At 40.7% G+C, this 13079-nt stretch overlaps 2 protein-coding genes across 2 annotated transcripts; one reads left to right on the forward strand and one right to left on the reverse strand.

Moving 5' to 3' along the window:
- The first annotated feature begins 1484 nt into the window (after positions 1–1484).
- azin1a (antizyme inhibitor 1a) lies at positions 1485–7136 on the forward strand. Its single transcript, XM_053880803.1, has 12 exons — positions 1485–1915; positions 2355–2469; positions 3189–3391; positions 3485–3658; positions 3734–3906; positions 4169–4303; positions 4444–4525; positions 4615–4689; positions 4763–4919; positions 4986–5101; positions 5584–5795; positions 6345–7136. The coding sequence occupies exons 3-12, from the start codon at positions 3290–3292 to the stop codon at positions 6457–6459; spliced, it is 1341 nt and encodes a 446-aa protein (XP_053736778.1). The 5' UTR covers positions 1485–1915; positions 2355–2469; positions 3189–3289; the 3' UTR covers positions 6460–7136.
- Positions 7137–8903: 1767 nt separating this feature from the next.
- LOC128768511 (Krueppel-like factor 10) lies at positions 8904–11600 on the reverse strand. The gene is made up of 4 exons (XM_053881449.1): positions 11527–11600; positions 10856–11062; positions 9615–10353; positions 8904–9455 (listed from the first exon to the last, which is right to left on the reverse strand). Exons 2-4 carry the CDS (start codon positions 11054–11056, stop codon positions 9274–9276), a joined length of 1122 nt encoding a protein of 373 aa, XP_053737424.1. The 5' UTR covers positions 11057–11062; positions 11527–11600; the 3' UTR covers positions 8904–9273.
- Between the last annotated feature and the right edge of the window lie 1479 nt (positions 11601–13079).

Here is a 13079-nt window from a genome sequence, read left to right on the forward strand (position 1 = left end):
CTTTCAGAGGTCCACATAATTACTGTCAAAGGGTGACATGTGGCCCCTAGCATGATTTTGGAGGCATTCCGGACTATTGTCTGGATTTGCTACTTGTTAAAAGTATTTTTAGCTCATTGTGGAAAGGTACATGACTTCCCTTTTCATCCGTTGGTACCCTGGATGCAGTCTTTCATTTTGATCCTGCTGTCCCATCAAACTCATTGCAGCTAACAGTTTTAAATGCTAGTAAATCACATTGATAAAATGAACACAGGGTAATGACACTGGGTAAAACTGTTACGATATGGGTGTAAATATGTGGCTTAGTGGAGGTCTGTGCCCTCTGTGTACTTTTTCAATTAGTTTTGTCTCATCTGATCCATGAAGCTTCATCATCTCATAAAATCATCATTATAAAACACAAGTATTTGCGCTGTTAGTTGAATATTTGTGATAATCACAAATACATTTGGATTCATAGTGTTGGCCCATCGAAAACATTAATTCACTTTTCTACCGTAGTGTTGACTTAGTCAAGAGAGGATTGCTCTCCAGTTTTATGTCAGGGGAAAACACTTATTTAAGCATGCAGGCTGACCCTTCCCAGATGCCCTCCTCCTCCTGCGTCGGAGGAGAGGAGGGAGTCATTCAAATTCACATCTGTGAGGAAAAGAAAAGACTCCACCTCAGACAACTCACGGCAGCCTGGTCCAGGTGGAGCAACTTGATGACAACAACTCACACCAAAGATGCTCTGGAATTTACCTTTGAATCCATTGTAGAAAGGATCATTGTGCAAAGTTTGGAGTTTAATCGGCACTTTGTATTTCAAGATGATATTCCGAACTTGACCAAGGTAACCCTTCATAAAAATGTATCTTTTGAGACATTATAACGAATACGATTTGCAACATCTGCATGAGGCATAATTGGTTTAGTAGCTTAATTATTTTGTAACATTGTAGCAAATGAAACAAATTTAAATACAATTCTATGTGACTGTGTATAGAAGCATACCATAGACTGAATATTTAATACTGTTCTATACTCTCTTGTTATAGTGATCCACACGATAAATTGTAATATAGATTCTTTTGTAATTGTAATAAATATGGTCCTTTAACAGTTGGCTTGACCTTGTCTTGTTAGTGTCCAAATATGATTGAATATTGAAATGTGTTATTGTATTTACAGTTGCCTAAATATTACATTTAAAACATGTGAGTGTTTTTTCAGTATTCATTTGAAGTTTTTGTTGGTGGCTATCTCCAGGAACTAAGCTTGAGTTTTTGACATTTTTTTTGTATTTGTTGCATTTTTATGATGAACCCATAATCGAGCCTTCAATGTTCGATGTCAAATCAGTGAGTCACAATCAGTTAAAAGGAAAAACAAGACACATACAAGACACAATTGGGAATAGTAGCAAAATTGGTGCCTTTGATGTCATGAGTTGAAGTTTTTTAACAGCGACCACGGTCTTGTTTACCGGGTCCTGTGTGGGGTATCGGTGTGATTTAGATGTAGACCTTGTGGACTGTTTTGATGTAACATTATATGCCACTTACTATAGCAACCAAGTGTAATTGTGTACCTTTGTTGACTGAAGACCAATGTTTGTTCATCCCATTGTGAAGTTTGAGTCGATTGCAATCGGTTCCTGCTGACTTTATTTTGTTAACTGGGCCTACGTTAAAAGCTTTCTATTATTTCGAAACCTCACCGGAAGTGCATGTGACATCCGCCGATCACGTCGTTGCGCCACCGAAGAGCCGTTAATCGCTACGACCAGAGGACCTAGATCGACCGTAACAATCCAGTCCCCGTCGCCCATGGCCGTTATTATTTTCTCTTCAAGGAAACCCACTACTTGTTAAAAATTCCGCCGAAAAAGAAAAAGCGTTCTGTCCCCTCTTGCGGGTTTTCGTTCAACGTAAGTATCTGTTAGCTACCGCCACGCAATTAGCTCCTGCAACAGCATGCCGCGCCGCTAAATGGCGGGTTCAACGACCTCGCTTTGAATGTTAGACAAAACTGAATTAAACTAAAACATATCTCGGATTAGAAATTAACAGGGGGTGTACAAAACCAACCAGATTGACACGTATTACACTCCTATGCTAACAGTGCTAGGCATGCTACGCGCAAGGTTACTCCATTTCGTTGTGTTATGAGGAAACCAGGATCGACACAGATGTCAAGCTTCACCGGTCTTCGTCATCTACTTCTGTGGTCAACACTCCTTGTCTTTATCAAATGTATCCAGTACATTTGAACCACATTTAAACATCCCAGTCGCATTGCCAACAAGTCATTCCAAACAAGCATTACTTTGGGGGCTTTTTCGTCTGACTGTATCTTTTGTTTTGTAGGTGTACTGTAACTACCCAGAGAACCTAGGGGCGGCCCTTTACAGGGAGCAGTTCGACTTCAACGCCGAGCCACCTTGGGATCCTAGCTGATAGTGGACGAGTTGGACTCATCCATGTGAGTAAAGTTAAGCTCATGTACAACACACATGACTCAAAAGTCCTGCAGACACATCATGTCCAATTCATTTTGAATACCGCCATCAGTTTAAAACCCATGTTGTTCATCAACTCTTGTCACTTGACCAAGTGTCACAGTTTGTGCTTATCTAGTCTGTCTTGCAGTCCGAATCTATCTTTAGCCATCATGCTCTAATTTTCTGTATTTATTTCATTTAAGCCACTGCCTTTTCTGTCATTCACATTCACACTGAAAATCTACTTGCCTTATTTATTTAATCCTTTTTGAACTTTGAATGGCAACAACTGAAAAAAACGTGTTTTTTAAGTCTCAGAATCGAATTTATTGCCATGGTCATTGGGAATTCCACAAACTAGGAAAGTGCTTCAGAATAAAGTGCTGTCAATAAAATTCTCTATTTATGAGGACACACAGGTTCCTACCCATCATCCCACTGGGTGAGAGACCACAACCTCAAGCACCCATACCAATATTGACCTACTTTGAAAATGTGCAAATATCGGGCTCATATGATCAACCATTATTATCAGACATCCCTAATTTTCATAATTGACTATGTCTGTGACTGTGCTGTTGATCGGTCAAAATTAAAGGTCTTACTGAGGTGGAAGGAATTCATGGCATCCCATAATAACAACTAAGTGTGAACGTTTCTGATTCTTTTGACTCATCCTGGCTTATCTATCTTTTTCCAGTTTGTTGCATAGGCCTAGGACCCAGGGGCTCGAGGGGAGCGATCACTTTGGACTTGCCGTATTCTATATGCCTGTCTGATTGTCAAACCACTTTAGCGACGATGAAGGGAAGCGCTGACGATCCCCACTATTCTGTTGGTCTTTTGGAGCCAGACATGACCGTCAGCGATGTGATCGACAATCACATCTATGAACAAACTTTGGTAAGCTGCTCTTGGGCATGTCTATCAGTACAAATCTGTCCAGTGAATTTTAACTCTTGTCTAAATATGGATGCATTTGTCTTGCTTTGACAGTCTGAGAAGAATGCGTTCTTTGTGGCAGACCTCGGAGTTGTGATCACACAGCATGTCCGTTGGCGGACCCACATGGCTGAAATTCGTCCATTCTACACTGTCCGCTGCAACAGTAGTCCAGTCATTATTGAAGTTTTGGCAGCTCTTGGTACTGGATTCATATGCTCCAACAAGGTACCACACATACATGTACCCTTATAATCATATCCTTCCATTGCATACTTTGACACTACTTCTCTTCTGTTTTAGTTTGAACTAGAGCTGGTACAAAGACATGGCGTTCCCTCTGATGACATCATCTACAGTGGTCTTTGTAAACAGGTTTCTCAGATAAAGCATGCTGCCAAGAATGGCATTGACTTCTTGGTCTGTGATAATGAGGCAGAACTCCGAAAAATTTCCCGCTGCCATCCAAATGCAAAGTAAGTAAACCACACCGTTGAGTCCCTTCATGCATAATAATAATCTGTGATGTCTTTTGCATGGCTTTGTGACTAACTTGACATGAAATAATTTGTTACGCCTAATGATTACTACCTGCCTTGTACAATGTGACTCATCTGGTTCCATGTTGTTTTAGAGGGTGGATAGTGTATGTCTACTTGAGTTCTGCACACAGGGAAATTTAAGCACCTGTCCACTAATGTTTGACCTAAATATTTTCTCATACCTTTGCGACTTCAGGCTGCTGTTGCAGTTGTCGACTGAATCGATGAGCCAGGAAGATGAGATGAGCATGGCGTTTGGCTGCACGCTCAAAGATTGTCGCCATCTGCTGGAGCGGGCCAAGGAATTGGGTGTGCAGGTGGTCGGAGTAAGGTGCGTCTTGAAGATTTAACCTGCCACCAATCAACTGGTGGCAATTGCACACACTTCCATCATGCTCTTTTAAAGACCCGGACCCAATTGATGTGTTTATTTATTTTTTTAATTGTAATGACTCACTTGCCCCCCCACAGATCCCTGATTTCCAACTCTTGTGTGGATGACCATGTGTACATCGATGCCATCACTGATGCCCGTTGTGTCTTTGACATGGGGGTAAGAGTGGTTAAATAGTGCCATACAATCCTTTCATACTGAGCTAGCTGCATTTTGGTTGTTCATCTGCCAACGTGTGTTTGCTGCAGGTGGAATTTGGCTTCAATATGAAAATTTTGGACATTGGCTGCAGCTTCATTGGTTCAGACACTCGACTTCAAATGGTTCGTGCAAGTTTTGTTTCAGGCTTCCCCTTTCCTCAGAACAATGCACTTACCAATTCAGTCTTCTTTGCAGCTCAGTGCGGCAGTCACGTCGGTGTTGGACCTTTACTTCCCCCCTTCCACTGGCATTACCGTCATCGCTGAACATGGCAGCTACTTCGTGTCCTCAGCGTTCACTCTTGCTGTCAGCATTATCTCCAAAGATGAAGTGGCTCCAGAGCAACCACATGGTCAGAAACGTCTTATTAAGATCAAAAATAAGCTGCAGCACTAAATCTTTGACTTTTTTTTAACAGATGATCCCCCACTCAACGATGAGCCAGAGTTCCAGTACTACATGAATGAGGGCGTGTACGGGTCGTTTGCAGGCAAACTCACCGAAACACGGATTGCTGCTCCTTCTGCGCGGAAGGTGAGTCTCCCTCTGTATGAGGTTGCTTCCAGCCATCAACTTAAACGTTTCATTCTTATGTTTTATTTGAGCTATTGTTCACTTTGCATAACACTCTTTGTAGTTGAAACCTGTGTTCTTATTAGCTGTGATACCCATTCAACTGTCTTATACATTTAAAATACAACATTGCAGTCAGTCCAATTTAATAATATATTGCTTACTGCTGTTGTTTAATATAAATAATAGTTTAATAGTTGTCCTCCTTCCTGCTTCTCATGATGCTGAGCCTCTGTTTTGATGCCATTAAATGACTTGTTCAATTTGATTTGCAAGGAATATTTAGAACTTAATGTCTCTTAATTTTAAATATCAAACAGTCTTCTTTAATTAGATCCCTTTTCCCCACAGTGGGGAAGTTTGACAAGCTGGAAAGAAAATATGACTGAAAGTATCTTGACTTTGGCAGTTACAAAGTACTATGGGCATTTTTATTATTCCAGAATTTGGCTCCTGATGCCCCACAGTACACCAGCAGTTTGTGGGGGCCGTCTGGTGACGACCTGGACCAGGTGGTTGAGCGCTGTCAGCTGCCAGAGCTCAGCGTTGGAGACTGGCTCGTGTTCAGCCACGCAGGAACGTATGGGTTGGGTCAGCCGCTCTCCATCGACTCTCCTCCCCCTCCGGTCTTCCATGTCATTTCCTCCAGAGATTGGTAAGCATGATGTTTTGGCTGCTTTACTGACCAAACCAAACCTCAGTGTTGGACCTTATTTGGAAAATAATCATCACTGGTATGACTCCATAGTTCACCCTTCAACAAACACTCATGAAGTGACTGAAGATGTACAATTGACAAACCGAATATATTTCTGTGGCTTGTGCTCCCATCATAACAGATAATCATATTTGCGTAACACATTTCTGAAAAACAGGTTTACAAGGTGCTATGCATGTAATTTGAAACAGTGTTTCGTAATACCTATGAAGCTAGAATGTAAAGTACATTATCTGAGGTCAACATGGTCGTAAGCTTAGTTTTTAGAGGCAGCTTCAGGTGACCTGATGAGAGGGCAGAATGTTCATTTTTGTATAAGATATTGGTGTGTATAACAGATGGATCTAGTAAGCGATTTGATTTCATATAACAAATATCTTAGTCTGCAGTAAAGCTGTGTGCTCAAGACATAACACATAGGGCCGTATTAAATCTGATGTCAATGCCAGTAATGGATCTTGATTTGTGTTCCACTTCCATCTGCAGGTGTGAGATCCAGGGCACTGGTGTCACACAGGAGACCACACTCAAGAACTGCTCCTTGGTTCCTTATTTTCTGAAGTCCTCTCACACTAAAGCAACGCTCTCTGTCCCAGTCTAACCGTTTTCACATGAGCTGGTTTTCTATCCGCCATGACGGGACAGATTTTACCTGTGATGGTTTTTGTCTTTGTGTCCAGCATGAATTCATCGTACACTCAAAAATGGCCAGGCTGTGTTCATTAGGTAGTATGCAACAAAATGGATGACACCTCAACCCTTAGCTGTGCAGTTAAACCCATGCAGTACATATAGAACATTACCAGTGATAATATAAAAAAAAACCAACTGTATTTATCTAGTGTCAATTAGTGTTTCGACTGTCAATGAAAGAACACAAGACATGTATGTACCATTTCTTCATAGATTGTTTTTGTGTATTTATGGTTTTAAATATTGTTTTGTTTTATGTGATTACAGTGCAAGTCATATTTACATGAAGTTCCCCAGGTTTGTATTAAAAAAAAAAGAAAAATATGTCAAAAATGTTGCAGATCTGGTGGATAAAAGTGCTGCGTCGTTGATGGGTCTTCAAGTTGAACCCAGAGAGACAGATGGTCACTATTTATTGTGTTGTTATAACAGTATTTTGAGCATTTATGATCGCATGGAAGCAATATGCCAACTTGACTGAAACATTTCTGTGAAGGTGTCCCAAAAGCTATTTAAGTGATGTGTGTAGACCGTGACATCATTGTGCTTCTTCCAAGTGAACCATAATAAACTCATCATTGTCCACGCCAGACTGCTGGCTTTTATTACCAAACACACAGAGAGCCTCCTTCTCTCGCTCCAACTTCAAACATACACTTAATTGAGCCAGTTAGTTTCTATCTCAGAGAGGGCCACATTTGATAGGTGGTCCAGTAAAGGTTTAAATCAAGACAACTGGACAGCAGGCAAAAGTTGAGTGAGTGATGACCAGGATACCTGAGCTCTCTCAGAAACTTTGATAGGTGATGTTTTGAAGTGGCCTATTTGTCTACCTGACTGTTAGTACCATAAAAATGAAATAACTTTAAGTGGCACAAAACATATCTCATAACTTAAGGTCACATAGCACAATAGTAAAGAGTCGAACTACCATGACACTGAATATGAAGCATAGCTTTGTGTTTAACATCACAACACATGTTGCTAAAAGTTTACCACACAAAGGTAAGTTCAAGTTCAGGTGCAAGTCTGAAGACCTCAAGTGTTATGTGTAAGTGAGCAACATCAGTTGCTCTTCACAGACGGGGAAAAGAGGCTTCAGTTGAGCTGATCTCATCCAGATGGAACTTACTTTTATTATTTTATATATTTTTTACTTTTTTAAATTTTATTTCAGTCCGAATTATAAACGCTATCCCAACCAAGCTAGTCAGTAATGTGAAATTTGATGGCCAGAGTTGCATAACCTGGTTTGCAGTTTAGTAACAACTGAAAAAATACAGTGAAGTATTTTGTCATTCCGTTAGCGTTTGTCTCTTCCACGTTGTGCATCGACATTACAGGCATTTTTTCATCCTTTTTTTTTTATATGTAAACATGAATATATTAGTTATTGTTTTGGTTCTCATACCTTTATTATGACAACTCATTCTTTCTTTCCCGTCACATCACAGCTAATAAGATGGAAATATGGCAGCCTACTAAGAACTAGCGACCCAGCAGGAATAGTCATGAACAAGATATTCCAGGTTCCTACGAAGCTAGCAAATGAGGGTTATGAAAAAATGGGACAGTTTGGATTTATTGCATACAAGGGGAAGGAGGCCCCATCACAACACAAAAACAGAGGTTCCTGTTTCTCTTAATGAGTTTGACGGCATTTCCTCTGCTGGTGTGTTTAGGGGGACAACATAGTGGCCATTCCACCATTTCGAGCATGTGCCGGTTGATAAACATAATCTAACCTAATCCTGGATGCAGCCCGGTTATTGAATCCTGAATCGGGATGTAAACCTGGATTGGAGGAATTCCGGTCTGCGAAAACAGGAATTTATTGCATTTAAAAAAGATGGTTAACTCCTCTCTAGCGTGCTGAGTGATGTATATTATATTTAAAATTAGCTAAAATTTCATATTTTAAATAAGAGATATGATCCACAAACAATTTTATAGATATACAGTTTAATATACTGGGCCACCAGATTCACACAGAACATTACACTGTTGCGCAAATTTATGTTGTGATAATACAGACTTTAAACATTATTTAGTAATGTGTAAACTGCTCATATCAAAGTACAGTGAAAAGAAAAGGATTACTTTGTCAAATTAATTATTTTTGACCAAATTAAAATTGAATTTGCACATAATTTATAGACAGATTCATTTTGACTAACTTGTATATAAACGATCAAAATTGTTTATATACAGGGCAGTAACTGCATTAATATCTGAATTAATTTGACTTTTACATTTGATTTGAGAGGGGCTAAATGCTTGTGAGCATTGACAGCACTTAACAGCTGCAGTTGTTGAGTTACACACAGATGTGTGAATAAGGAGGCAACATAAAATATTCAACAACCTTTAATGATTCCCTGCTGCCTGTGCATCCACTCCAGCTGCGTGTGAAAAGTCACCATACAAAATAATAATCCGAGCACCATGATCTGCAAATAAAATACTGCCTATCACATAAAAAATGGAATCACCAGAGTCCAGCAGCATGTCTTTTGTTTTATTTATTCCACCGTATGACAAATATTTACAGAGCTATTTATAACACGACTCAGGAACGGATTAGAATTACGTTTATGTAGTGCATGATACACTTTAGAATATGTTACGACTATTAGTTCGATTCAATGAGAAAAGCATAAGACGTCTATTTCAGTTTATGCGTATGTATAACACGCTGTTACTCAGAAATTAGAGGGATTAGTTATTTTAGTATGTGTCGGCGTGCATGTTTGGCGAGGTGGTCGCTACGCATGAAACGGCACGGGCACGCTGGACAGGCGAACCTCTTCTCTCCTGTGTGAGTTCTGCGGTGGCGGGACAGCTCATCGGAGCGGGAGAACTCTCTCTCACATCCTGCCCACTGACATCGGAAGGGCTTCTCACCTGTTGGCAACAGAAATCTTATTGGTACTGATGAAATGCACGAGTCATTACTGGCAAACTGGGCTGTTTTCAGTTCCATTTGAAACTTATAATGTGGTTTAAATTTTGAAATAAAAACTGAATTTAATTTCAAGCTGTTCTTAAAATGTTGATTCTTACCTGTGTGTGTCCTCAAGTGTGCCTTCAGATGCGAACTCTTGAAGTAGGTCTTAACACACTCTGCATACGGACAAATGTGGCTGCGTACACGTGATGCTTTCAATTTTGGGGTGACACTAGTTTTTTTCAACAATCCACACACAGGAGCTGGTGCAATGGCTGCTAACCTATTGCCGCCAGGGGTCGCTGATGGAATCTGAACTTGCAGGTTGGGTTGAGGAACAAGAAACACGACAGGAGCTGGTGATGCAGGACTACTGAGGAGAAACACTTGTGTGGGTAGACGTGTTTGCTTCTGCAGGTGTGTGTAAGCAGTGAGGCTCACAGGTGGGACCATCTGTGTGGGCGACCGCGATACTTTCCTTTCTCCGATACAGGTTTCTGAGGCAGGGAGAATATTGTCGTGGAAAAGGGTGGAAGAAACTCCAGCAATGCTGGTTTCAGAGGCGCCGGCGCTGTGGCACTTCAAACCTGGATGAATTATCTGGCTAGCTTTGGATGGGTTTGGCAAATTCTCAGTGGCCTGCCTCATGACATCATCTGGTTTACAGTCCGTGGGTCTGTCTTTCGACTGAACATTACAGCCATGTCGCTGACCATCCGCAGTGTGCCGGATGACACTGGTGCATTGAAACTGGTGCTGGGTGACAGGAGCTGGTGTCTCGCCTTCTGGGCGACAGAAGGACAGCGTTGAGTGGATAGTGTCTTCAATCGGTGGGCTGCAGGGCGGCGTTATGCACTGAAATCAAGAGAGAGCCAAAGGTTATCATGTTCAAACAACAAGATTTACATTTTATTGGTCAGTGTTTCTTGGCGAAATGTCTCCTTACTTCTTGCGAAATATCCTCTTAAGAATACACCAGTGACATATGGAAAGAAATACTATTTTTGTGTGCATTTTAGGCTTGTCACAGAAGAATTCCAGTAGAAGTATACCAGTGAATTTCCACTGGTATACATCAGTTAATAAATTCCTCATGAATTTAGTCAATATAACAGGCGCAATAGGCAACCATTTTACCTAAAACTTGTGGTGAGGAGGGGCCTTCAAGCACATAAAAACTATATCATTCTTTCAATAACACAAGCAAGACATTTGTCTTCTGTGCCCGTCAGCAGTTTAAACATGAATCAAGAATATGATATGTTGATATAATGACAATATGTACCTGCCTCCAACTGTACTTTGGAGGCTTTTAGTTCATTGTAAACGCATTTCAGTCACCATGGTCTGCATGTACCGGAGGAGGATCCGGGTTGGACCCAGGAAGCGCAGAGTCGTCCTCTGAGCAGTCTGATGGAGGAGTGAGGGGTCTGGAATGTCTCATCTTGAAGCTTTGGCTCTTCCAGTGCTTGGTCATGGCCATCAGAGCCTCCACTGCATCCATGTCACCACCATCGACAGCACGCTGGCGCTTCATTTGAGAGGACATCTCCATCATGTTGCGCTGTAAATATGGAACCATTTGAGTTATGAGTAACTGTTTGTAACTGTTGAAGTAAGTCGCCGTGAGGAAAAAAAAAATCAAACTTGGAATATGTTTGGGATAGACAGGAGAAGGAACCAACTTGTTTGTACACGATGAAGATTCATATTAAGTCTTTCGTTGTCCGCTTGCGACAATTCAATGGGATGTGTTGAGTAAGCTTGATCAGCAGCTGCTCGTCAGCTCTGTGACCTTTCACCTACTTCTGCCCCGACAGAAATACATAACCTCGCAACCTCTGTGACCTCAGCAGGCGCTTCCACGGAAAAGCTATCAGTATTTGCATAACCACGGGTAACATGTCTTTTTTTACGGTTCATAAAATGGGACGAATTACTCGTCATTGTTTTGTAGAAAACACAAGTAGATTATCAAACACATATATGTTATATAATAATAATCTCTTCGGGAGAGAGCGTACTTACATGTGTAGTTTCGAGTATGTCCTCGAGTCGACACTTGACTCTTGGTTCATCACCCACCTTTTGGTTCCGTCTCCGTTTCAAAAGCGGTGGGGAAATAGAAGGGCGTGGCCTCGCGTTTCAACTAATGGGAAGCAAAGGTGTGAAGTTCGCTGTCCAATCAGAGAAAGAGCCAGTGCGTGATCAGGGACTGATATCTCCATGCGGGCGGCGTGCTGCCACTCGGTTCCATTCCATTCTGTTTGCTGACCCTCACACGCTTACCGTGACACAGTTTCCTGGTCCACGTGACAAATGTTATCGCCAATTGATTAGTGTCACCTTCAGCGCTGCTGGAATTCATGTTGGGTGTTCTCATTATTTTAACTGCTCTCAGGCTGTGTGTACGAGCAGGACAAAACCAGGCCCTTCACTCTATAGATCTGGCCCTAAGACATCAGAATGTGAGGAGTAGTGTCAAAGTGTAGAAAATAAATGATCCATTGCTTAACGTTAACATTTTAAGCCCAACAGTCATGTTTATTGCCCCCAGTGCATAGTTTTTTTTTTTTAATTTAAAATATGTATTATTGTTTTATATACATTAAAATTATTGCAATAGGCTTTCATTTATTTATTTATTTATTTGCATTTTACACTATTCAATAGCACTATAATTTCTCCTGCATCTCATTTATTTGTACAGTTGGATATTATTATTATTATTATAATATACTTTTACATCACATTTTAATTACTTACTTAGTGAATTAATTTGGTTGTTTTAAAGTGTACTTAATTATTTTGTTCATTATGTTGTGCTTCTTGAATATATGAATCAATAATGGTATGATTGCTGTTGTGCAAATACACACACACAAAAAATATGTATACAGAGGTGGATTAGTATGTTTCCATCCCGGTATAAAATGTAGTTGCACACACCTGCTCCACACTTACATGTTCATTTCATGTTGCAAAGAGAGTGATTAAATCTTGGGTGAAATTAATTGCTGAATTAATTGTTGAGATGATTCAGACATCAATGAAGCCCTTGTTTGTATCTTACAATTTTAACTTATATAAAGAAATCAGGTCAATGTCAGATCAGACAATCCATCCCCCTCAAACAACAACAGCGTTGTTCGATAATCATTCACCTTCGTGACCGGAGTTTTTTCCTCATAAATGTCGCTGCTCTCATGGGCAGCACATCTGTTGGCAGAGGTCAGTGAACAGGACCTGGCTTCAGGCAGAGCAGTGGATTAGGTAAGTGTCAGCTGTCTAGACCTTCCCACACAGTATAAAGACCCACAACAAAAGGCTGACTGGGCTCACACAATAGAGAAAGACATACAGACTCACTGCACTGGGCAGTCTCTGGGAGATATTCCTCAAAAGCAGTGCAGTTCAGCTAGAAATGTGTGATGTATATTGAATCAAACTACCTTTTCAAGAGAAGTTGTAATGAATGAATCATAACAGAGTAAGTGTGCAACACAAACTGTGCGATGGCCCTTGAGAGTTGAGTTATATAATGCATTAAAGACATGCATTGAGTTTGTAACAACAATATT

This window comes from Synchiropus splendidus, chromosome 12, assembly GCF_027744825.2.
Source record: "Synchiropus splendidus isolate RoL2022-P1 chromosome 12, RoL_Sspl_1.0, whole genome shotgun sequence".
Taxonomy (NCBI): domain Eukaryota; kingdom Metazoa; phylum Chordata; class Actinopteri; order Syngnathiformes; family Callionymidae; genus Synchiropus; species Synchiropus splendidus.

What these genes read in the sequence shown, in the direction of transcription:
- azin1a (XM_053880803.1), top strand. Translation starts at nt 3,290, where the DNA reads ATGAAGGGAAGCGCTGACGATCCCCACTATTCTGTTGGTCTTTTGGAG. An exon ending in CGCTGCCATCCAAATGCAAA is followed by an intron (nt 3,907 to 4,168) that starts GTAAGTAAACCA and finishes TTGCGACTTCAG; the next exon opens with GCTGCTGTTGCAGTTGTCGA. An exon ending in CTGCTCCTTCTGCGCGGAAG is followed by an intron (nt 5,102 to 5,583) that starts GTGAGTCTCCCT and finishes TTATTATTCCAG; the next exon opens with AATTTGGCTCCTGATGCCCC.
- LOC128768511 (XM_053881449.1), bottom strand. Translation starts at nt 11,056, where the DNA reads ATGATGGAGATGTCCTCTCAAATGAAGCGCCAGCGTGCTGTCGATGGT. An exon ending in CCAACCCGGATCCTCCTCCG is followed by an intron (nt 10,354 to 10,855) that starts GTACATGCAGAC and finishes TCTTGATTTCAG; the next exon opens with TGCATAACGCCGCCCTGCAG. An exon ending in ACACTTGAGGACACACACAG is followed by an intron (nt 9,456 to 9,614) that starts GTAAGAATCAAC and finishes TGTTGCCAACAG; the next exon opens with GTGAGAAGCCCTTCCGATGT.